General features: G+C 47.5%; 1 protein-coding gene across 5 annotated transcripts in view; it reads right to left on the reverse strand.

Annotated features, from left to right (window-relative positions):
- The window catches only part of FIP1L1 (factor interacting with PAPOLA and CPSF1), a 228,115-nt gene that overhangs the window by 96,793 nt on the left and 103,932 nt on the right, over positions 1–27,390 (reverse strand). For all 5 annotated transcript variants that reach the window (XM_063920934.1, XM_063920933.1, XM_063920932.1 and 2 more), the window contains exon 14: positions 24,476–24,531. In XM_063920934.1, coding sequence (XP_063777004.1) covers positions 24,476–24,531 — 56 coding nt within the window. The remainder of the gene's footprint in view (positions 1–24,475; positions 24,532–27,390) is intronic.

The following is a 27,390-nucleotide window of genomic DNA, read 5'->3' on the forward strand; positions in this document are numbered from 1 at the left end:
GGGGACCATGCTGGAAGGTCCACAACAGCACAACTGCGCCGCACACCGGGTTAACAAGAACAGCAGCAGAGGCAGCACACACTCAGGGGCCAGCTGGCAGGGAGCAGGATCCACGGGCTGGGGTAAAACGGATGGGTTCACAGGATTTTAGTGGAGAGCTAAGGCTGCACACAGCTACTCCATGCCGATCCAAGCCACACCCCCCCCCCTCCCGAAAGAGTGTTTAGTGCAGCCGCTCACCTTGTCAGCAATCGGCGTACGAGGTTACTTCCAGAAAATGTGGAGAAGATTATGTTCATCAAAATGAATTATAATCAATTCCTCCGTGGAAACATTCACCAGCAGCAATTGCCTCCAGAAAGTACACAGGGACCTGAGATGGTGGATTCCAGTGGGGACGGATTAATAATCTGTGAGGAGGGGGATGTACACAGTGAAAGGGGTGACGAATCGGACGATGAGGAGGAGGTGGACATCTTGCCTCTGTAGAGCCAGTTTGTGCACGGAGAGATTGATTGCTTCTTTTTTGGTGGGGGCCCAAACCAACCAGTCATTTCAATTACAGTCGTGTGGCAGACCCTGTCACTGAAATCATGGGTTTGTTAAAGTGTGCATGTCCTGTTTATACAACATAAGGGTGTGTGGGAGGGCCCAAGGACAATTCCATCTTGCACCTCTTTTTTCTTTCATTTTTCTTTGCATCATGTGCTGTTTGGGGACTATTTTTTTGAAGTGCCATGCTGCCTGACACTGCAGTGCCTCTCCTAGATGGGCCAGGTGTTTGTGTCGGTCACTTGTGATGCTTAGCTTAACCATCCAGCGACCTTGGTGCACCTCTTTTTTTCTTTGCATCATGTGCTGTTTGGGGACTATTTTTTAAATCTGCCATCCTGTCTGACACTGCAGTGCCACTCCTAGATGGGCTAGTTGTTTGCGTCGGCCACTTGGGTCGCTTAGCTTAGTCATCCAGCGACCTCGGTGCAAATTTTAGGACTAAAAATAATATTGTGAGGTGTTCAGAATAGACTCAAAATGAGTGGAAATTATGGTTATTGAGGTTAATACTACTATGGGATCAAAATGACCCCCAAATTCTATGATTTAAGCTGTTTTTGAGGGTTTTTTGTAAAAAAACACCCGAATCCAAAACACACCCGAATCAGACAAAAAAATTTCAGGGAGGTATTGACATAACGCGTCCGAATCCAAAACACGGCCGCGGAACCGAATCCAAAACCCAAAAAATTTCCGGTGCACATCACTAGTTTATACCAAAGCTCTAGAACAGGCGGGAGTGCGCGGATGACTCTGCAGCACCGATTGACCAAACAAGAGGTCCTCCTCAGCCAAGGTATCAAACTTGTAAAACTTGATCCCGACCAAGTAGCAGCTCGGCAAAGCTGTAATGCCGAGACCCCTCGGGCAGCCGCCCAGGATGAGCCCACCTTTCTGGTAGAATGGGCCTTCACCGATTTTGGTAACGGCAATCCTGCTGTAGAATGAGCCTGCTGAATCGTATTACAGATCCACCGTGCAATGGTCTGCTTGGAAGCAGGAGCCCCAATCTTGTTGGGAGCCCACAGGACAAACAGAGCCTCTGTTTTCCTAATCTGAGCCGTTCTGGCGACATAGATTTTCAAAGCTCTGACCACATCGAGAGACTTAGATTCCGCCAAGGCGTCAGTAGCCACTGGCACCACAATAGGCTGGTTTACGTGAAACGACGAAACCACTTATGGCAGAAATTGCTGACGAGTTCTCAACTCCGCTCTATCTGCATGGAAGATTAAATAGGGGCTTTTGTGAGACCAAGCCGCCAATTCATACACCCACCTTGCGGATGCCAAGGCCAACAGCAAGACCACTTTCCAAGTAAGGAATTTCAGACCCTAGTATCAGGAACAGCAGGGTCTTCCGTAATATGTAATACGTCTTTTATCGCCACAATCATGTACTGCATGCATTTAGCCTGTTTAGGATTCAATCTGGCATCACTATAGTCGACACTGGAATCAGAGTCCGTGTCGGTATCTGTATCCGCTATCTGGGTTAACGAACGCTTCAGTGACCCCAAGGGGGTCTGTACTTGTGATAATGCATCCTCCATGGATATCCTCCATGTTTGCATTCAACACACTCAACATATTTACCCGATCAGCCGTCGGCGGTGCCGACACGGTCACTCCCACAGTCTTTTCTGTCCCCCCTCCAGCCTCCTCCTGGGAAGAGCACTCAGCCATGTCGACACACGCGTACCGACACCCACACTGGGGTTATGGGGGACAGACCCACAGCAAAGCCTGTTAGAGAAACACAGAGGGAGTTTTGCCAGCTCACAACCCAGCGCCTATCCCGGTACTGAAAGTATTAAACAATGCCTCAGACCTGTCAGTGCTTTTATAGGTGTAAAAAGGATCATACCCACTTTATGCGGTCCGGTCACTCCCTAAACTCCACAGTGGAAGAGGAGAATCAGATGCTAAGAAAATGTAGCGTTAATCTCATGTATGTATTTGGCTGTTTACAGGTTTGTTTCAAATGATACAGTCGTGTAAATACAGTGACCATAAACCACACACACTGTACGCTTTGATGCAGCTTTGTTAAGCATTAGCCGTGTGAGACTTTACTTAACATAATATTTATTCAGTTTGCTCCACATAAGATGGCTAGCAGGGTGCTAATGGAGTCACTCAGGTCACATAACCTATATACATATGCCTGTCTCTCCCTGTTCTACACCAGCTGTACAGTTTATGCAGTAAACAACCGACAGCAGCCAAGCTCCACACAAGCAGCTCGGGCTCTTACTTCACTATACAGATCTTCCCTGCAGCAAGGACAATGGAGGGGCAGCAGCAAAGTCTCTCCACTAAATCACCCTTCTTTAACGAATGATGCCTCAAGCACCAGAACAAGTATTACAGTCGTGTAGCTCTTGTAGGACTAGAAGCAGATGCAAGACCTCACAGTAACACTGCTGAATAGTGGGGACATTTCTCTGCATAAACAGACCCCCCCCCCCCCCCCCTCCCCACTATTCTATGCTACAATATGTGGAGGGAATGTTCCTTCTTTGTACTTTGCCTAGGTACAGTCCAGAGTCTGTGGCGCAAGAAAAAGTGAATTGCAGCCCTTGCCATCTTCTATAAAACCAGATTGCACTTAATAAGACTATAAAATAGCTTTTTCCTGAGAAACAGACAGCAGCCATTTCCTGCCCATATGGTCACTATTTGCTCAGCTAAGTTATAATGACAGTTACAGAAATAATAATAATCAGTCTAACGGCGTTATTAATTGTGAAGCCCTAGTCTACATCCCCTCCTTTATGACTGGCGTATTCACTTGAATCATCGCCATCATCTATGTATAAGCACCACAATAACACAATGATTGGTAGATCTGACTGTAAAGTACCAATCACACAGAGACAACTAAAAGGCTGGCCAACATGACGGAGACGTGAAAGGGTAGAGAGGCTCATGAGAGCTCACAGTCTAGAGCATATTAACAGGAGAAAATGTAATATGCTTTCTATAGCAAAGATTGGTTTATGAAAAATAAAGTGTTTCCGGTCAGCAGGTGCAGAGGAGGAAACACAAAACTGAATGAGGAGTGTTGTGTAAAAAATAAGATTTTACTTACCGATAAATCTATTTCTCGTAGTCCGTAGTGGATGCTGGGACTCCGTAAGGACCATGGGGAATAGCGGCTCCGCAGGAGACAGGGCACAAAATAAAAGCTTGAGATATCAGGTGGTGTGCACTGGCTCCTCCCCCTATGACCCTCCTCCAAGCCAGTTAGGATACTGTGCCCGGACGAGCGTACATAATAAGGAAGGATATTGAATCCCGGGTAAGACTCATACCAGCCACACCAATCACACCGTACAACTCGTGATCTGAACCCAGTTAACAGTATGATAAATTTAAAGGAGCCTCTGAAAAGATGGCTCAACAATAATAACCCGAATTTTTTGTAACAATAACTATATACAAGTATTGCAGACAATCCGCACTAGGGATGGGCGCCCAGCATCCACTACGGACTACGAGAAATAGATTTATCGGTAAGTAAAATCTTATTTTCTCTAACGTCCTAAGTGGATGCTGGGACTCCGTAAGGACCATGGGGATTATACCAAAGCTCCCAAACGGGCGGGAGAGTGCGGATGACTCTGCAGCACCGAATGAGAGAACTCCAGGTCCTCCTCAGCCAGGGTATCAAATTTGTAGAATTTAGCAAACGTGTTTGCCCCTGACCAAGTAGCTGCTCGGCAAAGTTGTAATGCCGAGACCCCTCGGGCAGCCGCCCAAGATGAGCCCACTTTCCTTGTGGAATGGGCTTTTACTGATTTTGGCTGTGGCAATCCTGCCACGGAACGTGCAAGCTGAATTGTACTACAAATCCAACGAGCAATCGTCTGCTTTGAAGCAGGAGCACCCAGCTTGTTGGGTGCATACAGGATAAACAGCGAGTCAGTTTTCCTGACTCCAGCCGTCCTGGAAACATATATTTTCAAGGCCCTGACAACGTCCAGCAACTTAGAGTCCTCTAAGTCCCTAGTAGCCGCAGGTACCACAATAGGTTGGTTCATGTGAAATGCAGAAACCACCTTAGGTAGAAATTGAGGACGAGTCCTCAATTCCGCCCTGTCAGAATGAAAATTTAGGTAAGGGCTTTTACATGATAAAGCCGCCAATTCTGACACACGCCTAGCTGAAGCCAAGGCCAACAGCATCGACACCTTCCACGTGAGATATTTTAAATCTACCGTAGACAATGGTTCAAACCAGTGTGATTTTAGAAATCTCAACACAACATTGAGATCCCAAGGTGCCACTGGAGGCACAAAAGGAGGCTGTATGTGCAGCACCCCTTTCACAAATGTCTGAACTTCAGGTACTGAAGCCAGTTCTTTCTGGAAGAATATCGACAGGGCCGAAATTTGAACCTTAATGGACCCTAATTTTAGGCCCATAGACAGTCCTGTTTGCAGGAAATGCAAGAAACGACCCAGTTGAAATTCCTGTGTAGGGGCCTTCTTGGCCTCACACCACGCAACATATTTACGCCAAATGCGGTGATAATGTTTTGCGGTTACTTCCTTTCTGGCTTTTACCAGAGTAGGGATGACTTCTTCTGGAATGCCCTTGTCCTTCAGGATCCGGCGTTCAACCGCCATGCCGTCAAACGCAGCCGCGGTAAGTCTTGGAACAGACAAGGCCCCTGCAGTAGCAGGTCCTGTCTTAGAGGTAGAGGCCACGATTCGTCCGTGAGCATCCCTTGAAGTTCCGGGTACCAAGACCTTCTTGGCCAATCCGGAACCACGAGCATAGTTCTTACTCCTCTCCTTCTTATGATTCTCAATACTTTCGGTATGAGGGGCAGAGGAGGGAATACATACACTGACTGGTACACCCACGGCGTTACCAGAGCGTCCACTGCTATTGCCTGAGGGTCCCTTGACCTGGCGCAATATCTGTCCAGTTTTTTGTTTAGACGTGACGCCATCATGTCCACCTTTGGTCTTTCCCAACGGTTTACAATTTGGTGGAAGACTTCTGGGTGAAGTCCCCACTCTCCCAGGTGAAGGTCGTGTCTGCTGAGGAAGTCTGCTTCCCAGTTGTCCACTCCCGGAATGAACACTGCTGACAGTGCTATCACATGATTTTCCGCCCAGCGAAGAATCCTTGCAGTTTCTGCCATTGCCCTCCTGCTTCTCGTGCCGCCCTGTCTGTTTATGTGGGCGACTGACGTGATGTTGTCCGACTGGATCAACACCGCCTGACCCTGAAGCAGAGGTTTTGCTTGAATTAAGGCATTGTAAATGGCCCTTAGTTCTAGAATGTTTATATGAAGAGATGTTTCCATGCTTGACCACAAGCCCTGGAAATTCCTTCCCTGTGTGACTGCTCCCCAGCCTCTCAGGCTGGCATCCGTGGTTACCAGGATCCAATCCTGAATGCCAAATCTGCGGCCCTCTAGTAGATGAGCCCTCTGAAGCCACCACAGGAGAGACACCCTTGTCCTTGGCGACAGGGTTATCCGTTGATGCATCTGAAGATGCGATCCGGACCATTTTCCCAGTAGATCCCACTGAAAAGTTCTTGCATGGAATCTTCCGAATGGAATCGCTTCGTAAGAAGCCACCATTTTTCCCAGGACCCTTGTGCACTGATACCTGTCCTGGTTTTAGGAGGTTCCTGACTAGCTCGGATAACTCCCTGGCCTTCTCCTCCGGGAGAAACACCTTCTTCTGGAATTTGTCCAGAATCATTCCTAAGAACAGTAGACGTGTCGTTGGAATCAGCTGCGATTTTGGAATATTTAGAATCCATCCGTGCTGACTTAGCACTACCTGAGATAGTGCCACTCCGACTTCTAACTGTTCCTTGGTTCTTGCCCTTATCAGGAGATCGTCCAAGTAAGGGATAATTAAGATGCCTTTTCTTCGTAGAAGAATCATCATTTCGGCCATTACCTTGGTAAAGACCCGAGGCGCCGTGGACAATCCAAACGGCAGCGTCTGAAACTGATAATGACAGTTTTGTACTACAAACCTGAGGTACCCTTGGTGAGAAGGATATATTGGGACGTGGAGATAAGCATCCTTGATGTCCAGCGACACCATATAGTCCCCCTCTTCCAGGTTCGCTATCACCGCTCTGAGTGACTCCATCTTGAATTTGAACCTTTTTATGTAAGTGTTCAAAGATTTTAGATTTAATATTGGTCTCACCGAGCCGTCCGGCTTCGGTACCACAAATAGTGTGGAATAATACCCCTTCCCCTGTTGTAAGAGGGGTACCTTGATTATCACCTGCTGGGAGTACAGCTTGTGAATGGCTTCCAGAACTGCCTCCCTGTCGGAGGGAGACTTTGGTAAAGCAGACTTCAGGAACCGATGAGGAGGAAACGCCTCGAATTCCAGTTTGTACCCCTGTGATACTACCTGTAGAATCCAGGGATCCACTTGCGAGTGAGCCCACTGCGCGTTGAAATTCTTGAGACGGGCCCCCACCGTGTCTGAGTCTGCTTGTAAAGCCCCAGCGTCATGCTGAAGACTTGGCAGAAGCAGGGGAGGGCTTCTGCTCCTGGGAAGCGGCTGCATGGTGCTGCCTTTTTCCTCTTCCTCTGCCCTTGGGCAGAAAAGAGTGACCTTTTGCTCGCTTGTACTTATGGGAACGAAAGGACTGAGTTTGAAAAGACTGTCTTTTTCTGTTGATGTGAAGTAACCTGGGGTAAAAAGGTGGATTTTCCAGCCGTTGCCGTGGCCACCAGGTCTGTTAGACCAGCCCCAAATAACTCCTCCCCCTTATACGGCAATACTTCCATGTGCCGTTTGGAATCTGCGTCCCCTGACCACTGTCTGGTCCATAATGCTCTTCTGGCAGAGATGGACATTGCGCTTACTCTTGATGCCAGGGTACAAATATCCCTCTGCGCATCACGCATATATAGCAATGCATCCTTTAAATGTTCTATAGTTAACAGAATATTGTCCCTATCCAGGGTATCAATATTCTCAGTCAGGGAATCCGCCCATGCGACTCCAGCACTGCACATCCAGGCTGATGCGATTGCTGGTCGCAGTATAACACCAGTATGTGTGTATATACTTTTCAGGATATTTTCCAGCCTCCTATCAGCTGGTTCTTTGAGGGTGGCCGTATCAGGGGACGGTAACGCTACTTGTTTAGATAAACGTGTGAGCGCCTTATCTACCCTAGGGGGCGTTTCCCACCGTGCCCTAACCTCTGGCGGGAAAGGGTATAGTGCTAATAACTTATTAGAAATTAGCTGTTTTTTATCGGGGGAAACCCACGCTTTATCACACACCTCATTTATTTCCTCAGACTCAGGAAAAACTATTGGCAGTTTTTTCACACCCCACATAATACCCGCCTTTGAGGTATTTGTAGTGTCAGAAAGGTTCAATGCCTCTTTCATTGCCGTGATCATGTAACGTGTGGCCCTACTGGACATTACGTTTGTCTCGTCACCGTCGACACTAGATTCAGTATCTGTATCTGGATCCGTGTCGACCCACTGAGGTAGCGGCCGTTTTAGGGCCCCTGAGGGTGTCTGAGACGCCTGAACAGGCACTAATTGATTTGCCGGCTTTCTCATGTCGTCAACAGTTTTTTGTAAATTGCTGACATTATCACTTAATTGCTTAAACACAATCATCCAGTCAGGTGTCGACTCCCTAGGGGGTGACATCACTAACACAGGCAACTGCTCCGCCTCCACCTCATTTTCCTCCTCATACATGTCGACACACGCGTACCGACACACAGCACACACACCGGGAATGCTCTGATAGAGGACAGGACCCTACTTAGCCCTTTGGAGAGACAGAGGGAGAGTCTGCCAGCACACACCCAGCGCTATATATATATATATATACAGGGATAACCTTATATAAGTGTTAATCCCTTATAGCTGCTGTTAATCTAGTTATTTGCTGCCAAAATGCCCCCCCTTCTCTTTTTTACCCTGAATCAGATGCAGTACTGCAGGGGAGAATCAGGGAGCCGTCCTTCCAGCGGAGCTGTGAGGGAATAATGGCGCCAGTGTGCTGAGGAGATAGGCCCCGCCCCTTCACGACGTCCTTAACTCCCGCTTTTTTGTGTAAAATGGCAGGGGAAAAAATACATCCATATAGCCCTGGAGCTATATGTGATGTATTCCTTTTGCCAGCTAAGGTATATGTGTGTTATATTGCGTCTCAGGGCGCTCCCCCCCAGCGCCCTGCACCCTCAGTGACCGGAGTGTGAAGTGTGCTGAGAGCAATGGCGCACAGCTGCGGTGCTGTGCGCTACCTTAGTCTTGAAGACAGGATGTCTTCTGCCGCCGCTTTCACCGGACCTTCGTCTCTTCTGGCTCTGTAAGGGGGACGGCGGCGCGGCTCCGGTGACCCATCCAGGCTGAACCTGTGATCGTCCCTCTGGAGCTAACGTCCAGTAGCCTAAGAAGCCCAATCCACTCTGCACTCAGGTGAGTTCGCTTCTTCTCCCCTTAGTCCCACGATGCAGTGAGCCTGTTGCCAGCAGGACTCACTGAAAATAAAAAAACCTAACTAAACTTTTATTCTAAGCAGCTCTGGAGAGCTACCTAGTTTGCACCCTTCTCGGCCGGGCACAAAAATCTAACTGGCTTGGAGGAGGGTCATAGGGGGAGGAGCCAGTGCACACCACCTGATATCTCAAGCTTTTATTTTGTGCCCCGTCTCCTGCGGAGCCGCTATTCCCCATGGTCCTTACGGAGTCCCAGCATCCACTTAGGACGTTAGAGAAATAGGATTTTGGTACTTACCAGGTAAATCCTTTTCTTTGAATCCATAGGGGGCACTGGAGTACTCTTGGGATATGGACGGCTTCCGCAGGAACAGGGCACTGAATATTTAAATTTAGAACACTCTACCCCTCCATATCCCAGAGTACCTCAGTGTTTTTTACTGAGCCGAACAGGAGCTATTGAGGTTGACAATGGAGAATTACATATAACATAACGGACAACAATAAAGTTGACACATAACGTTACTGACAACTAAACAGTTGACACCATAACCGATAGAACTTGATAATTTGAACCAGTCGGTGAGAGTGTGTTACCATAAGGTCCCCTGAACTTACCACAAACCAGGTAAAACTGCTCTGGGTGGGCGTCCAGTGCCCCCTATGGATTCAGAGAAAAGGATTTACCTGGTAAGTACCAAAATCCTATTTTCTTTTTCATCCACTAGGGGGTCACTGGGGTACTCTTGGGACGTACCAAAGCTTCCCCCGTGGGCGGGAGAGCTGTTTGGCACCTGTAACACTAGGCGGCCAAAGCTAAATGCTTATGATGCAAACGTATCAAACTTGTAAAAGCGCACAAACGTGTGCACGGAAGACCATGTAGCCGCACGGCAAAGCTGCATCGTAGAAGCTCCACGACCAGCTGCCCATGAAGTTCCCACAGAACGTGTGGAATGAGCTGTTACTGATGTAGGCGGCTGTAACCTAGCATGAAGGTAAGCCTGATGTATGGTCAGTTTTATCCATCTGGATAAGGTCTGCTTAGAAGCTGGCCAACCCACCTTGGCAGCATCATAGAGAACAAACAACGTATCCGTCTTACGAACTGTAGACGTTCGGAATACATAAACGCGTAATGCGCGTACCACATCCAGAGTTCCAGAATGCGCTGTTAACACAGGAACTACTATTGGTTGACTGATGTGAAAAGATGACACTACCTTTGGTAAGAAAGCGGGATTCGTCCGAAGTTCCGCTCTGTCATCATGAAACGCCAAATAAGGTGGCTTGCATGACAAGGCACCCAAATCTGAAACACGCCCTGCCGAAACTAAGGCTAGGAGGAAAATTGTTTTCCAAATGAGAAACTTAATATCCACTTGTTGTAAGGGTTCAAAATATGAAGACTGTAAGAAATCTAAAACCAGATTCAAGTCCCATGGCGCTGTAGGTGGAATGAATGGCGGCTGTACTGAGGACACCTTGCAGATAAGTATGTACCGACGGCAATAGAGCCAATCGTCTTTGAAAGTAAATTGACAACGCAGATACCTGCACCTTTAGTGTAGATAAACGCAGTCCTCCATCTAACCCCGTCTGTAGAAATAAAAGACGAGATAACTTGAAAGATGATGTCGGAAACTTCAGAGCTTCACACCAACCTATATAGGCACGCCAAATTCTGTAATAATGAGCTGCCGTAACCGGCTTCCTAGCTCGTAACATGGTTGGTATAACAGAATCTGGAATGCCCTCTTTTCTTAAGAGGGCGGTCTCAACAGCCACCCCGTCAAACGCAGCCGCACTAAAATCGGGGTAAAGAAACTGTTGTAACCTGTTGTTACAGGTCCGGACGTAGTGGGAGCGGCCAAGGATAGTCTGCGAGTAGTCCGCAGAGATCCAAGAACCAAGCTCTCAGAGGCCAATGAGGCGCCACTAGTATGACTGTGACGGACTCTCTTTTATTCCGTTTTAGCAACAGAGGGAGCAGCGGAAATGGTGGAAACAGATACACGAGGCTGTACGGCCACGCGATTGTGAGAGCATCCACCGCCACTGCCTTTGGATCTCTCGTTCTGGACACATACTGGGGCGTTTGGTGATTGTGGCGAAATGCCATCAGGTCTGCTTGAGGGTAACCCCACCTCTGGACCAACATGTGAAACACTTCTGGATTTAATGCCCATTATCCTGGATGAAAATCCCAACGGCTGAGATAATCCGCCTCCCAGTTGTCCACTCCCGGAATGAACACTGCCGACAATATCACTTGGTGATGTTCGGCCCAATTGAGGATTCGAGCTACTTCCCGCATTGCCATGCGGCTTCTCGTTCCTCCTTGTTTGTTGATGTACACAACTGCCGTCGCATTGTCTGACTGCACCTGGCCAGGCTGAGACCGAAGCATGTGTACTGCTTGTCGTAGCGCATTGTAAATTGCCCGGAGTTCCAGGACATTTATAGACCGCAATCTTTCGTGATCCGCCCAGAGACCCTGGAGCTGACAATTTTGAACTACAGCTCCCCAACCTCTGAGACTCGCGTCCGTCGTTAGAATTATCCAATTCCAGGCGCCGAACAGTTTCCCTGCGGTTAGATTGTGTACTTTGAGACACCCTTGCCCGTGGCGACAACCTCACCCTGTGGTGAATCTGCAGATGCGAGCCCGACCACTGTGCGAGCACATCCATTTGAAACGGACGTGAGTGAAATCTTCCGAACTGAAGCGCTTCGAAAGCCGCCACCATTGTGCCTAAAAGGCGAATGCACAAATGTACCGAGACTGTGCGTGGCTTGAGCACTAATTGTACCAGATGACGAATAATCTGTACTTTCTGTTCTGGTAGGTAAATTCTTTGATTTACCGTATCGAGAATCATACCTAGGAATTGAAGTCGTTGAGACGGAATTAGATGTGATTTCTTGAAGTTGACAATCCAACCGTGCTGAACTAGTACACTGTACGTTAGCAACGCATGTTGGAGGAGCATCTGTTGAGACGGAGCTTTGATGAGCAGATCGTCTAAGTACGGAACTATTGTCACTCCCAGGGATCGGAGATGAGCTATCATCACAGACATCACTTTGGTGAATACCCGAGGCGCTGACGAGAGGCCAAACGGTAGAGCCTGAAACTGGTAATGGTTCTGGCGTATTGCAAAACGCAAGAAACTCTGATGAGGTGGCCAAATTGGAATGTGCAAGTACGCATCCTTGAGATCTAGCGCAATCATGAATTCCTGTGGCTCTAAACCTGCAATTACTGACCGCAGAGATTCCATCTTGAATCTGTGGTAAGTGACGTACTGATTGAGACCCTTTAAGTTCAATATTGGCCTGACGGAGACATCCGGCTTTGGTACCACAAACAGACTGGAATAATAACCCTGACCCTGTTGTTGTACCGGGACCTGAATCAAAACTGCTGAATCCAGTAGGGACTGATAGCAATTTGCAGAACCGCCCTCTTGTCGTCCGAGAGAGGTAGTCCTGTCTTGAAAAACCGCAGTGGCGGAAGACAGTCGAACTCTATTTTGTAACCTTTTAACACTAAATTGCGGATCCACCCATCTGTGGATGTCTGGAACCACGCCAAATGGAACGTCTGAAGGCGTGCTCCCACAATTGTAGATCCGAGATGGGCTGGGAGCCCGTCATGCCACTGGTTTGTCGGTGACCTTGGCGTCCTGACGACTGGTGTTTGATTGTTGGAAACCACGTCCTCGACCTCGTCTACCAGGCGTGGCTGTTCCTCTGCCACGCCCGCGAAAGGGCTGAGGTCTAAAGGATTTGAACGCAGGTCCAGAGTATCTCCGTCTTGGTACAGTTGGAGGCAATGGTAAGAAAACAGACTTTCCTCCCGTGGCCTCAGAAATCCATTTGTCCAATTCAGGACCAAACAACTTCTCGCCACCGTAAGGTAACGCCTCTATACCTCTCGACCTCTGCCTCCGCTTGCCAAGAACGCAGCCAGAGTGCTCGTCGTACTGTAACCAGTGACGATGAAATGCGAGAAGTGAGCTGACAGATGTCAGTAGAAGCTGTACATAGATACTCCGCAGCCTCACAGATTTGATCAGCAAGAAGTATAAGGTGATCGTCATGTAGGGCAGACTTGAGTTCTGTTATCGATACTATGAGCGCCTTAGTGACCCAAATGCCAACCAACCCGGGTCTCAGCAGCACTCCTGCGGCTATATAAATGGACTTTAGCATAGTTTCTATTTTGCGGTCTGAAGGGTCTTTAAGCGTAGTAGCAGTTGGCACTGGTATGGTTAATTTCTTGGTAAGTTTTGACACCGACGAATCAACCATTGGTGGATTCTCCCATGTACATGTCACAGAGTCTGGAAACGGGTAACTAGACTTAAATCTGCGAGGTCTAGAAAACCGTTTATCTGGATTCTTTCGTGTTTCTACTAACATCTTATTAAGCGATTCCGAAACAGGAAAACACATTGGATATCTGTCGTTTAGTAAATACGACTTCATCATTTGTAAGAGGCTCCTCAGTTTCTGTAAACTTCAGAGACTGACGCACCGCTCTGATGAGATTATCAATGCCTGGGCTGTTAAAATCATCACTATCTGACTCCACTTCGCCCTCCTCACCCTCATCTTGCGCAGTGAAGTATGGCATGGAATCGTCAGAATGCAACATAGCAGAAACCGGTAAATCATAAGACATATGAAATTTATCCCGTCTACCCAAAATGGATTTGGACTTTTGGCAAGGCTGAGACGCCTCCGGTAGTTCTGGCGGTCTCACGCTAGACTCAGATCTTGCCGCTTCCTGCTCTTGTCGAGCGGCGGTCAATTCTGATTGCAACCCAGCCAGTACATTGGCTAGCATTTCCCATGGAGGGTGCGGGGATGAAACCGGCTTTAAAACCGGAGCAGAAATTGTATTCGTAACTGAATTCACAAAACATACTGTACATGTGGTAGATCCATCCGGTAACACTGTTACAGACCTTGCAGTGAAACTGTTTTTTTTAAGTTTTTGCTGGTGCCTTACTCATTATGCAGACAGACAATACAATATACAAAGACAGACCACTTGCACGACTCAGTAAAATAGTACTAAGGTGTGTGTAATATATATATATATATCTGGCCAAGTGCAGTACACGTGGCCAGTCCAATGAAATGTGATCCCAAATTCCCACTAACACCCCTGCACCTCCGGTGGAGTAGAGATGTAGACCAGGAACGTTCTGGAATCACAACAGGAAGCATGGTTAAAATGGCCCCAAGCCATGCTTACAGGAATGATCACAGTACAGGTTATAATCTTTTGAAACAGATATATAACTTGGGATAGTGTAACAAAAGCCTAATAGCCTATGCTTTCTATATCATCTATGCAGCCTAGCATACTGCTGCTTTCCCCCCCGTGCAGCTGCGTGCTCCTGCTGCTATATACATGGTGCTGTGAGCTTCTCCCCCCCCCCCCCCATCCCCCTGTATGCTCCGTGTACTGGAACACCAGGAGCATGTAAAAGGGCCGGGAAGCGGGAGCCGGGGAACGGCTAGCGGGCGCCAGACAACAGACAGCGGGAGCCGGGGAGCGCGCTCCCTCTATGCGGCTCTGAGCAGCGGCGGCGGGCGGTTTACTTTGTCTCAGAAACAATGTCCCCACACAGCGGGGCGGCAGCGTGAGCTGACCGCCCCGTCCTCCAACATACCTGGACTCCTGTGGTGAGGCTACGACGGGGCTTCTCTGTAAGCACCGTCCAGCCTTTTCTGCAGGATGTCTGCTCTGGCTGTGAGGGTGCTCTTTTAGAGAGGACCGACACGCCACAGCTGCTTGTAGTAGCTTCCACTATCCCGGACCCTGGCCTTTTGGAAGGGGGAAAGGGATGTGGTAAAGTGAAAAAAGAAAAATCAGAAATAATAAAATTAAAAATAAGTGTGGACTGAGCCACACAAGCCTGTTGCTACGATGAGCACAGAAAAAACACTGAGGTACTCTGGGATATGGAGCGGTGGTGTGTTCTAAATTTAAATATTCAGTGCCCTGTCCCTGCGGAAGCCGTCCATATCCCAAGAGTACTCCAGTGACCCCTAGTGGATGAAAAAGAAAGTAGTTTGATTCTCCGCGGGGGTAGCGTATTTATCCTCCCCATCATGCCTACTGCTGCGTTGGCTTTCGTGGAGTAACTATAGACATAGTCGACCTCTAGACTCCATTAACATCTCATTGATACCAGGCTCGGATGCATAGATCCTGGGTTATTGTTGGGTGAACTAGAGTTCGGGCTTGCATGACCTCCATTATTCTGTAGGACCTCTATATTCTGTGTACATGTCCTTTCCTTGCAAAACATATGTGTAACCCCCCCCCCCCCCCCCTACCCCTTTTCTCTCCTGTATCCCTACCCCTATTTTTGTTTTAATATAAAACAATAAAAATGAATGTTGAAAAAGTAGTTTGATTCTTGCTGTGCAATAATTTCCCAGTGGACTGCTCCTTCATAAATAATAGGCAGTGATTTGGTTTATTGCTAGTGTACCCATCACCAAAAGCAGCTCTGGTCTGAACAGAGTTTGAGCCAGTTTAGTCCCTAGAAAGTCCCATTCCCTAGAGATGTCATAAATATTGCCACAGTCCACAAATAATGGCTACCTCAATTGAGGTAAAGGTTATTTTTTTAAACTTCTCAATAATGAAATTTAATTTAGAAATACAGCTAAGGAAGAACAAAGCCTACCAGAACAAAACGGTCTTAAGCTGGGTACATACCTTGCCAATCACTTGGTTGATTGGCTTAAACACCACCGATCAGCCAAGTAGTGTATACCCAAGCTTGACCTCCCTGTGATCCACACGGAGCTCAGTGTGTACATTTTTTTATGGGATCAGAAGGTCGGCAGTTTAAATACACTATGTAGACTAGAGTTATTGGACACTGAAATGGTTGGACACTGAAATATGCTCCTGCAGCACACACGTGTTCCTGGAAGTATAAAACGGATAGAGTGACACTGATTAGATCATTTGTTAATGAAATGGCTTCGCCAGAAGGAGCTAACGAGTTTGAAAAGGGGATCATCATAGGCCGCTCGATCGAAAGTATGAGAAGCATTATGGATGTTAGGAAGCTTCCTAAATCCCCTGTGTCTTTTGTCATTAATGCATGGAAGAACAGTCATTGCAGGAATGCACCGAGCCCTGGAAGACCCGCGAAATTGCAAACCAAGGACCGGAGAGTGCTAACCAGGAAGCTGCAATAGAACAGGGGTCATCCCATGCATACCAGTGCAAAATGGCCACTAATGTACCGGTTTCAACAAGAACACTTTGTAGGGAGGCCCATGAACTTGGATATTATGGGCGAGCAGCCGCTCATAAACCTCTAATCACAAAGAACAATGCAGCCCAGTGCTTACTATGGTGTAAAAATAAGAATTTACTTACCGATAATTCTATTTCTCGGAGTCCGTAGTGGATGCTGGGGTTCCTGAAAGGACCATGGGGAATAGCGGCTCCGCAGGAGACAGGGCACAAAAAGTAAAGCTTTCCGATCAGGTGGTGTGCACTGGCTCCTCCCCCTATGACCCTCCTCCAAGCCTCAGTTAGGTACTGTGCCCGGACGAGCGTACACAATAAGGGAGGAATTTTGAATCCCGGGTAAGACTCATACCAGCCACACCAATCACACCGTACAACTTGTGATCTAAACCCAGTTAACAGTATGATAACAGAGGAGCCTCTGAAAGATGGCTCCCTACAACAATAACCCGAATTAGTTAACAATAACTATGTACAATTATTGCAGATAATCCGCACTTGGGATGGGCGCCCAGCATCCACTACGGACTCCGAGAAATAGAATTATCGGTAAGTAAATTCTTATTTTCTCTATCGTCCTAGTGGATGCTGGGGTTCCTGAAAGGACCATGGGGATTATACCAAAGCTCCCAAACGGGCGGGAGAGTGCGGATGACTCTGCAGCACCGAATGAGAGAACTCCAGGTCCTCCTTAGCCAGAGTATCAAATTTGTAAAATTTTACAAACGTGTTTTCCCCTGACCACGTAGCTGCTCGGCAAAGTTGTAATGCCGAGACCCCTCGGGCAGCCGCCCAAGATGAGCCCACCTTCCTTGTGGAGTGGGCCTTTACAGATTTAGGCTGTGGCAGGCCTGCCACAGAATGTGCAAGTTGGATTGTGCTACAGATCCAACGAGCAATCGTCTGCTTAGACGCAGGAGCACCCATCTTGTTGGGTGCATACAATATAAACAACGAGTCAGATTTTCTGACTCCAGCTGTCCTTGCAATATATATTTTCAATGCTCTGACAACGTCCAGTAACTTGGAGTCCTCCAAGTCACTTGTAGCCGCAGGCACTACAATAGGCTGGTTCAGATGAAATGCTGACACCACCTTAGGGAGAAAATGCGGACGAGTCCGCAGTTCCGCCCTGTCCGAATGGAAAATCAGATATGGGCTTTTGTAAGATAAAGCTGCCAGTTCTGACACTCTCCTGGCCGAAGCCAGGGCTAGTAGCATGGTCACTTTCCATGCGAGATATTTCAAATCCACATTTTTTAGTGGTTCAAACCAATGAGATTTTAGAAAGTCCAAAACCACATTGAGATCCCACGGTGCCACTGGAGGCACCACAGGAGGCTGTATATGCAGCACTCCCTTAACAAAAGTCTGGACTTCAGGGACTGAAGCCAATTCTTTCTGGAAGAAAATCGACAGGGCCGAAATTTGAACCTTAATAGATCCCAATTTGAGACCCATAGACAATCCTGATTGCAGGAAATGTAGGAATCGACCCAGATGAAATTCCTCCGTCGGAGCACTCCGATCCTCGCACCACGCAACATATTTTCGCCAAATGCGGTGATAATGTTGCACGGTTACTTCCTTCCTTGCTTTAATCAAAGTAGGAATGACTTCTTCCGGCATGCCTTTTTCCTTTAGGATCCGGCGTTCAACCGCCATGCCGTCAAACGCAGCCGCGGTAAGTCTTGAAACAGACAGGGACCCTGCTGAAGTGAGTCCCTCCTTAGAGGTAGAGGCCACGGATCTTCCGTGATCATCTCTTGAAGTTCCGGGTACCAAGTCCTTCTTGGCCAATCCGGAACCACTAGTATCGTTCTTACGCCTCTTTGCCGTATAATTCTCAATACTTTTGGTATGAGAGGCAGAGGAGGAAACACATACACCGACTGGTACACCCAAGGCGTTACCAGCGCGTCCACAGCTATTGCCTGCGGATCTCTTGACCTGGTGCAATACCTGTCCAGTTTTTTGTTGAGGCGAGACGCCATCATGTCCACCATTGGTCTTTCCCAACGGGTTACCAGCATGTGGAAGACTTCTGGATGAAGTCCCCACTCTCCCGGGTGAAGGTCGTGTCTGCTGAGGAAGTCTGCTTCCCAGTTGTCCACTCCCGGGATGAACACTGCTGACAGTGCTATCACATGATTCTCTGCCCAGCGAAGAATCCTTGCAGCTTCTGCCATTGCACTCCTACTTCTTGTGCCGCCCTGTCTGTTCACATGGGCGACTGCCGTGATGTTGTCCGACTGGATCAACACCGGTTTTCCCTGAAGCAAAGGTTCTGCCTGGCTTAGAGCATTGTAGATTGCTCTTAGTTCCAGAATGTTTATGTGAAGAGACGTTTCCAGGCTCGTCCACACTCCCTGGAAGTTTCTTCCTTGTGTGACTGCTCCCCAGCCTCTCAGGCTGGCGTCCGTGGTCACCAGGATCCAATCCTGTATGCCGAATCTGCGGCCCTCCAATAGATGAGCACTCTGCAACCACCACAGAAGAGATACCCTTGTCCTTGGAGACAGGGTTATCCGCTGGTGCATCTGAAGATGCGACCCTGACCATTTGTCCAACAGATCCCTCTGGAAAATTCTTGCGTGGAATCTGCCGAATGGAATTGCTTCGTAAGAAGCCACCATTTTTCCCAGGACTCTTGTGCATTGATGTACAGACACCTTTCCTGGTTTTAGGAGGTTCCTGACAAGCTCGGATAACTCCTTGGCTTTTTCCTCCGGGAGAAAAACCTTTTTCTGAACCGTGTCCAGAATCATCCCTAGGAACAGCAGACGAGTTGTTGGCATTAACTGGGATTTTGGAATATTCAGAATCCACCCGTGCTGTTTTAGCACTTCTTGAGACAGTGCTAATCCCATCTCTAGCTGTTCTCTGGACCTTGCCCTTATCAGGAGATCGTCCAAGTATGGGATAATTAATACGCCTTTTCTTCGAAGAAGAATCATCATCTCGCCATTACCTTTGTAAAGACCCGAGGTGCCGTGGACAATCCGAACGGCAGCGTCTGAAACTGATAGTGACAGTTTTGTACGACGAACCTGAGGTACCCCTGGTGTGAGGGGTAAATTGGAACGTGGAGGTACGCATCCTTGATGTCCAAGGATACCATAAAGTCCCGTTCTTCCAGGTTCGCTATCACTGCTCTGAGTGACTCCATCTTGAACTTGAACTTCTTTATGTACAGGTTCAATGACTTCAGATTTAGAATAGGTCTTACCGAGCCATCCGGCTTCGGTACCACAAATAGAGTGGAATAATACCCCTTTCCTTGTTGTAGAAGAGGTACCTTGACTATCACCTGCTGAGAGTACAGCTTGTGAATGGCTTCCAAGACCGTCTCCCTTTCGGAGGGGGACGTTGGTAAAGCAGACTTCAGGAAACGGCGAGGTGGATCTGTCTCTAGTTCCAACCTGTATCCCTGAGATATTATCTGCAGGATCCAGGGATCTACCTGCGAGTGAGCCCACTGCGCGCTGAAATTCTTGAGACGACCGCCCACCGCCCCCGAGTCCGCTTGAGAAGCCCCAGCGTCATGCTGAGGCTTTTGTAGAAGCGGGGGAGGGCTTCTGTTCCTGGGAAGGAGCTGCCTGTTGCTGTCTCTTCCCCCTTCCTCTGCCTCGTGGCAGATATGAATATCCCTTTGCTCTCTTGTTTTTAAAGGAACGAAAGGGCTGCGGTTGAAAAGTCGGTGTCTTTTTCTGTTGGGGAGTAACTTGAGGTAAAAAGGTGGATTTCCCGGCTGTAGCCGTGGCCACCAAATCTGATAGACCGACTCCAAATAACTCCTCCCCTTTATACGGCAAAACTTCCATATGCCGTTTTGAGTCCGCATCGCCTGACCACTGTCGCGTCCATAAACTTCTTCTGGCCGAAATGGACATAGCACTTACCCGTGATGCCAGTGTGCAGATATCCCTCTGTGCATCACGCATATAAAGAAAAGCATCCTTTATTTGCTCTAAAGACAGTAAAACATTGTCCCTATCCAGGGTATCAATATTTTCAATCAGGGACTCTGACCAAGCTACTCCAGCACTGCACATCCAGGCTGTCGCTATAGCTGGTCGTAGTATAACACCTGTATGTGTGTATATACTTTTTTGGATATTTTCCATCCTCCTATCTACTGGATCTTTAAGTGCGGCCGTCTCAGGAGAGGGTAACGCCACTTGTTTAGATAAGCGTGTGAGCGCCTTGTCCACCCTAGGAGGTGTTTCCCAGCGCGCCCTAACCTCTGGCGGGAAAGGGTATAAAGCCAATAACTTCTTTGAAATTAGCATCTTTTTATCGGGGGCAACCCACGCTTCATCACACACCTCATTTAGTTCTTCTGATTCAGGAAAAACTATAGGTAGTTTTTTCACACCCCACATAATACCCTGTTTAGTGGTACCTGTAGTATCAGCTAAATGTAACGCCTCCTTCATTGCCAAAATCATATAACGTGTGGCCCTACTGGAAAATACGGTTGATTCGTCACCGTCGCCACTGGAATCAGTGCCTGTGTCTGGGTCTGTGTCGACCGACTGAGGCAAAGGGCGTTTTACAGCCCCTGACGGTGTTTGAGGCGCCTGGACAGGCACTAATTGATTGTCCGGCCGTCTCATGTCGTCAAACGACTGCTTTAGCGTGTTGACACTATCCCGTAATTCCATAAATAAAGGCATCCATTCTGGTGTCGACCCCCTAGGAGGTGACATCCCCATATTTGGCAATTGCTCCGCCTCCACACCAATATCGTCCTCATACATGTCGAGACACACGTACCGACACACAGCAGACACACAGGGAATGCTCTTAACGAAGACAGGACCCGACTAGCCCTTTGGGGAGACAGAGGGAGAGTCTGCCAGCACACACCAAAGCGCTATATATGACAGGGATAGCCTTATAATAAGTGCTCCCTGTATAGCTGCTTTTATAATATAATTTTTGCCACTATTTTGCCCCCCCTCTCTTGTTTTACCCTGTTTCTGTAGTGCAGTGCAGGGGAGAGACCTGGGAGCCGTCCTGACCAGCGGAGCTGTGTAAGGAAAATGGCGCTGTGTGCTGAGGAGATAGGCCCCGCCCCTTTTACGGCGGGCTCGTCTCCCGCTCTTTAGTGGATTCTGGCAGGGGTTAAATATCTCCATATAGCCCCCGGAGGCTATATGTGAGGTATTTTTTAGCCAAATAGGTTTTCATTTGCCTCCCAGGGCGCTCCCCTCCCAGCGCCCTGCACCCTCAGTGACTGCCGTGTGAAGTGTGCTGAGAGGAAAATGGCGCACAGCTGCAGTGCTGTGCGCTACCTTTAGAAGACTGAGGAGTCTTCTGCCGCCGATTCTGGACCTCTTCTTGTTTCAGCATCTGCAAGGGGGCCGGCGGCGAGGCTCCGGTGACCATCCAGGCTGTACCTGTGATCGTCCCTCTGGAGCTGATGTCCAGTAGCCAAGAAGCCAATCCATCCTGCACGCAGGTGAGTTCACTTCTTCTCCCCTAAGTCCCTCGTTGCAGTGATCCTGTTGCCAGCAGGACTCACTGTAAAATAAAAAACCTAAGCTAAACTTTTCTAAGCAGCTCTTTAGGAGAGCCACCTAGATTGCACCCTTCTCGGCCGGGCACAAAAATCTAACTGAGGCTTGGAGGAGGGTCATAGGGGGAGGAGCCAGTGCACACCACCTGATCGGAAAGCTTTACTTTTTGTGCCCTGTCTCCTGCGGAGCCGCTATTCCCCATGGTCCTTTCAGGAACCCCAGCATCCACTAGGACGATAGAGAAAAGCGCAAATGACGGATAGTGGTACAAAGGCGAGTGTTCTGGAGTGATGAATCACGCTTTACACATCAGATGGATGTGTTTGGGTTTGGCGATTGCCAGGAGAACGTCTGATGCCAGTGTTCAGTAGCTACAGTAAATCATGGAAGTGGTGGCGGTACGCTGTGGGGCTGTTTAAGTTGGTTTGGCATGAGTCCACTAGTTGGAATGCATGGTCACAGAGTATAGAGATGTTCTCGATAACTCTGCTCCCTACATTGTGGCAGTTCTATGGAAATGGCAAATGATTTATCAGGACAACAATGCCATCAGTTATGTTTCCAGGGCAACACTGGACTGATATACAAAAAAAATGTGGTAATCCGGATCGACTGGCCAGCTCAAAGTCCAGATCTTAACTCCACTGAGAACCTCTGGGACAAATTGGAGCGATGGTTGTGTCACAGTTGGTCACTGTACTTAAGGCAAAATATACCAGGTGTCTGCAGTAATCACTGCACATGGTGGACCTACAAAGTACTGATGTCAATCAAATCTCCACGTACTTGCTGTCAGTGTCCAATAACTTTTGTCTACATAGTGTATTAAAGAGCACATACGATGTGACCTCCCGACCCTAACGTTGCATAAACTCCCACACAATCACTGGGTCTATTAGCTGATATCAGGAGATTGGCCCAACAATTGTATAGGTGTGTACCCAACAATACACAGAATAACTACTGATACTTATTTATATGGTTTGTTAACAATAACAAAAAAAACATTTTTAATACATAAACATTTCTGCAACACAAGCAATCTAAGATTGCCAGCACCCTATTTCATATCAGAATCATTATTATAGAGTATTTAGGCTGCCAAAACCAATATAAGCAAACAAATTGGGATAAACATTGAGTATCCCTTATCCAAAATGCTTGGGACCAGAGGTATTTTGGATATCGGATATTTCCGTATTTTGGAATAATTGCATACCATAATGAGATATCATGGCGATGGGACCGAAGTCTAAGCACAGAATACATTTATGTTTCATAAACACCTTATACACACAGCCTGAAGGTCATTTTAGCCAATATTTTTAATAACTTTGTGCATTAAAACAAAGTTTGTGTACAGTCACACAATTCATTTATGTTTCACATACACCTTATACACACACAGCCTGAAGGTCATTTAATACAATATTTTTAATAACTGTGTATTAAACAAAGTTTGTGTACATTGAGCCATCAGAAAACAAAGGTTTCACTATCTCACTCAAAAAATTCTGTATTTTGGTACATTCCGTATTTCAGAATATTTGGATATGGGATACTCAACCTGTATTTGGGTTTACTATAATAATCTTTCTGAAGCTGGAGACAGAGAAAACAGCACCGCAAACCACTAACCAAAGCTGTACCCACTGTAACATAGTAATTGTTACAAATTCCTTGTGTATTATGTACTGATATACTTGTCAATAAACGGATTCTGAATGTATCATTACCAAACAAACAATCTAGACAAGTAACAAACTAAACTACGTGCATATAACTTCTGGTGTCATTGTTATAAACCCCAATTGCGGCTTTTCTTTCCTGCTTCACTGAAATGTTATCGTTACTTGCTTGGCCCTGACTGACTCCTAGGAGGGGGAATAAAATTCTTGGCAATGTGCTGCAGCGGTGTTCACCTGTCCCCACAAAAGTACTAAATTATATTGTACGTCCGCACCATTCCCTGACCGCCACATATATTATAATCATTTCTTTATATAGCGCAGGGGTATTCACATGCGGCACTCCAGCTGCTGTGGAACTAGACATCCCAGCATACCTGCCACAGTTTTGCTATTACATACTAAAACTGTCAGGATATGCTGAGTTTATAGATCCACAGCAGCTGGAAAGCTGCATGTTGAATGCCACTGGCGTAAAGCTACATAGGAGGATATTTATCTATCATGTCAGTACATGCGAAAGCAGAGCTTACACCCTAAATTATCTTCTAAATAAATACACAATCAAGGGTAGAGCTAGCCAAGCCATACAATTCCCATTTGTAGAATTCTCTAGTCACTTCTGATTGCTAAGGACCGCTAAAGCAGATAGTGCTTCATTCATTAATGTTGTGGCCCTATTAAACCAATTAATCATTCTTCATTTCCATTTACAGCTAAGCTAGGTGCACAAAGTGCATCCAATCCCAAATGAGGCCAATAAACTCCATCGCTGGCTTCTCTAAGCTTTGGCAAGACTATACTTTCATCTCAAGCAGTTGAAAAACTCAGCATGCTCCTGCAAGCTCCCCTAGAGACACCTACTTGTGCGCAAACATGAGATGTGGAACACACACAAAGAGTGTAATACAGATCAATAGAAAATAAATGTACACTTACCACTACCATAAGGAAAGGCTGGCGTTGACCGTCCATCGTAGCCCGATGAGTGTCCACTAGAAGCAGAATGTGGATTATAAGTATGCATACAGAGACTAGGTTTAACAATTTAATGTTTCAAGCCAGTGGTTCTAAAACGGTGTGCGCAGCACCCTAGGGTGCCTCAGGGAACTTGCAGGGGTGCCCTGGGTCGGTGGTCCAGAACCAATAAAAATTACTCATGGTCAAGGTTATAAGCAAAACCCGCGCTGGGGGCTGCCAATCTTAACATATGTGAACAAACAGAAGCAAATCTTGTCGCTCAATACCTAATTAAACCTAAGGATGACAAATAAACAATGTACTTAATTTCAGATTTCCTTCTAAAATTTCTCAATAAGAAACTTTTGGTCTAGGGGTGCCGTGAACAAAAAATTCTGATACTTTGTGGCGCCATAATTCAAAAGAAGTGTCGGAACTAATGTTTCACGCTATAATAAAGAGCAATACAGTACTAGCGCCTAAATAATAAGAATTTACTTACCGATAATTCTATTTCTCATAGTCCGTAGTGGATGCTGGGGACTCCGAAAGGACCATGGGGAATAGCGGCTCCGCAGGAGACTGGGCACAAAAGTAAAAGCTTTAAGACTACCTGGTGTGCACTGGCTCCTCTCCCTATGACCCTCCTCCAAGCATCAGTTAGGATACTGTGCCCGGACGAGCGTACACAATAAGGAAGGATTTTGAATCCCGGGTAAGACTCATACCAGCCACACCAATCACACCGTACAACTCGTGATCTGAACCCAGTTAACAGCATGATAACAGAGGAGCCTCTGAAAAGATGGCTCACAACAATAATAACCCGATTTTTTGTAACAATAACTATGTACAAGTATTGCAGACAATCCGCACTTGGGATGGGCGCCCAGCATCCACTACGGACTATGAGAAATAGAATTATCGGTAAGTAAATTCTTATTTTCTCTGACGTCCTAGTGGATGCTGGGGACTCCGAAAGGACCATGGGGATTATACCAAAGCTCCCAAACGGGCGGGAGAGTGCGGATGACTCTGCAGCACCGAATGAGAGAACTCCAGGTCCTCCTCAGCCAGGGTATCAAATTTGTAGAATTTAGCAAACGTGTTTGCCCCTGACCAAGTAGCTGCTCGGCAAAGTTGTAAAGCCAAGACCCCTCGGGCAGCCGCCCAAGATGAGCCCACTTTCCGTGTGGAATGGGCTTTTACAGATTTTGGCTGTGGCAGGCCTGCCACAGAATGTGCAAGCTGAATTGTACTACAAATCCAACGAGCAATAGTCTGCTTAGAAGCAGGAGCACCCAGCTTGTTGGGTGCATACAGGATAAACAGCGAGTCAGATTTTCTGACTCCAGCCGTCCTGGAAACATATATTTTCAGGGCCCCGACTACGTCCAGCAACTTGGAATCCTCCAAGTCCCTAGTAGCCGCAGGCACCACAATAGGCTGGTTTAAGTGAAATGCGGAAACCACCTTAGGGAGAAATTGAGGACGAGTCCTCAATTCTGCCCTGTCCGTATGAAAAATTAGGTAAGGGCTTTTATAGGATAAAGCCGCCAATTCTGAGATACGCCTGGCTGAGGCCAGGGCTAACAGCATTACCACTTTCCATGTGAGATATTTTAAGTCCACAGTGGTGAGTGGTTCAAACCAATGTGATTTTAGGAACCCCAAAACTACATTGAGATCCCAAGGTGCCACTGGAGGCACAAAAGGAGGCTGTATATGCAGTACCCCCTTGACAAACGTCTGAACTTCAGGAACTGAAGCTAGTTCTTTTTGGAAGAATATTGACAGGGCCGAAATTTTAACCTTAATGGACCCTAATTTTAGGCCCATAGACAGTCCTGTTTGCAGGAAATGCAGGAAACGACCCAGTTGAAATTCCTCTGTAGGGGCCTTCCTGACCTCACACCACGCAACATATTTACGCCAAATACGGTGATAATATTGCACAGTTACATCCTTCCTGGCTTTGATCAGGGTAGGGATGACTTCATCCGGAATGCCTTTTTCCTTCAGGATCCGGCGTTCAACCGCCATGCCGTCAAACGCAGCCGCGGTAAGTCTTGGAACAGACATGGTCCCTGCTGGAGCAGGTCCTTTCTTAGAGGTAGAGGCCACGGGTCTTCCGTGAGCATCTCTTGAAGTTCCGGGTACCAAGTCCTTCTTGGCCAATCCGGAGCCACGAGTATAGTCCTTACTCCTCTCCTTCTTATGATTCTCAGTACCTTGGGTATGAGAGGCAGAGGAGGGAACACATACACTGACTGGTACACCCACGGTGTTACCAGAGCATCCACAGCTATTGCCTGAGGGTCCCTTGACCTGGCGCAATATCTGTCCAGTTTTTTGTTGAGGCGGGACGCCATCATGTCCACCTTTGGTTTTTCCCAACGGTTCACAATCATGTGGAAGACTTCTGGGTGAAGTCCCCACTCACCCGGGTGGAGATCGTGTCCGCTGAGGAAGTCTGCTTCCCAGTTGTCCACTCCCGGAATGAACACTGCTGACAGTGCTATCACATGATTTTCCGCCCAGCAAAGAATCCTTGCAACTTCCTTCATTGCCCTCCTGCTTCTTGTGCCGCCCTGTCTGTTTACGTGGGCGACTGCCGTGATGTTGTCCGACTGGATCAGCACCGGCTGACCCTGAAGCAGAGGCCTTGCCTGACTTAGGGCATTGTAAATTACCCTTAGTTCCAGGATATTTATGTGAAGTGACGTTTCCATGCTTGACCACAAGCCCTGGAAATTTCTTCCCTGTGTGACTGCTCCCCAGCCTCTCAGGCTGGTATCCGTGGTCACCAGGACCCAGTCCTGAATGCCGAATCTGCGGCCCTCTAGAAGATGAGCACTCTGCAACCACCACAGGAGAGACACCCTTGTCCTTGG

This window comes from Pseudophryne corroboree, chromosome 1 (assembly GCF_028390025.1).
Source record: "Pseudophryne corroboree isolate aPseCor3 chromosome 1, aPseCor3.hap2, whole genome shotgun sequence".
In the NCBI taxonomy this organism is placed as follows: Eukaryota; Metazoa; Chordata; class Amphibia; order Anura; family Myobatrachidae; genus Pseudophryne; species Pseudophryne corroboree.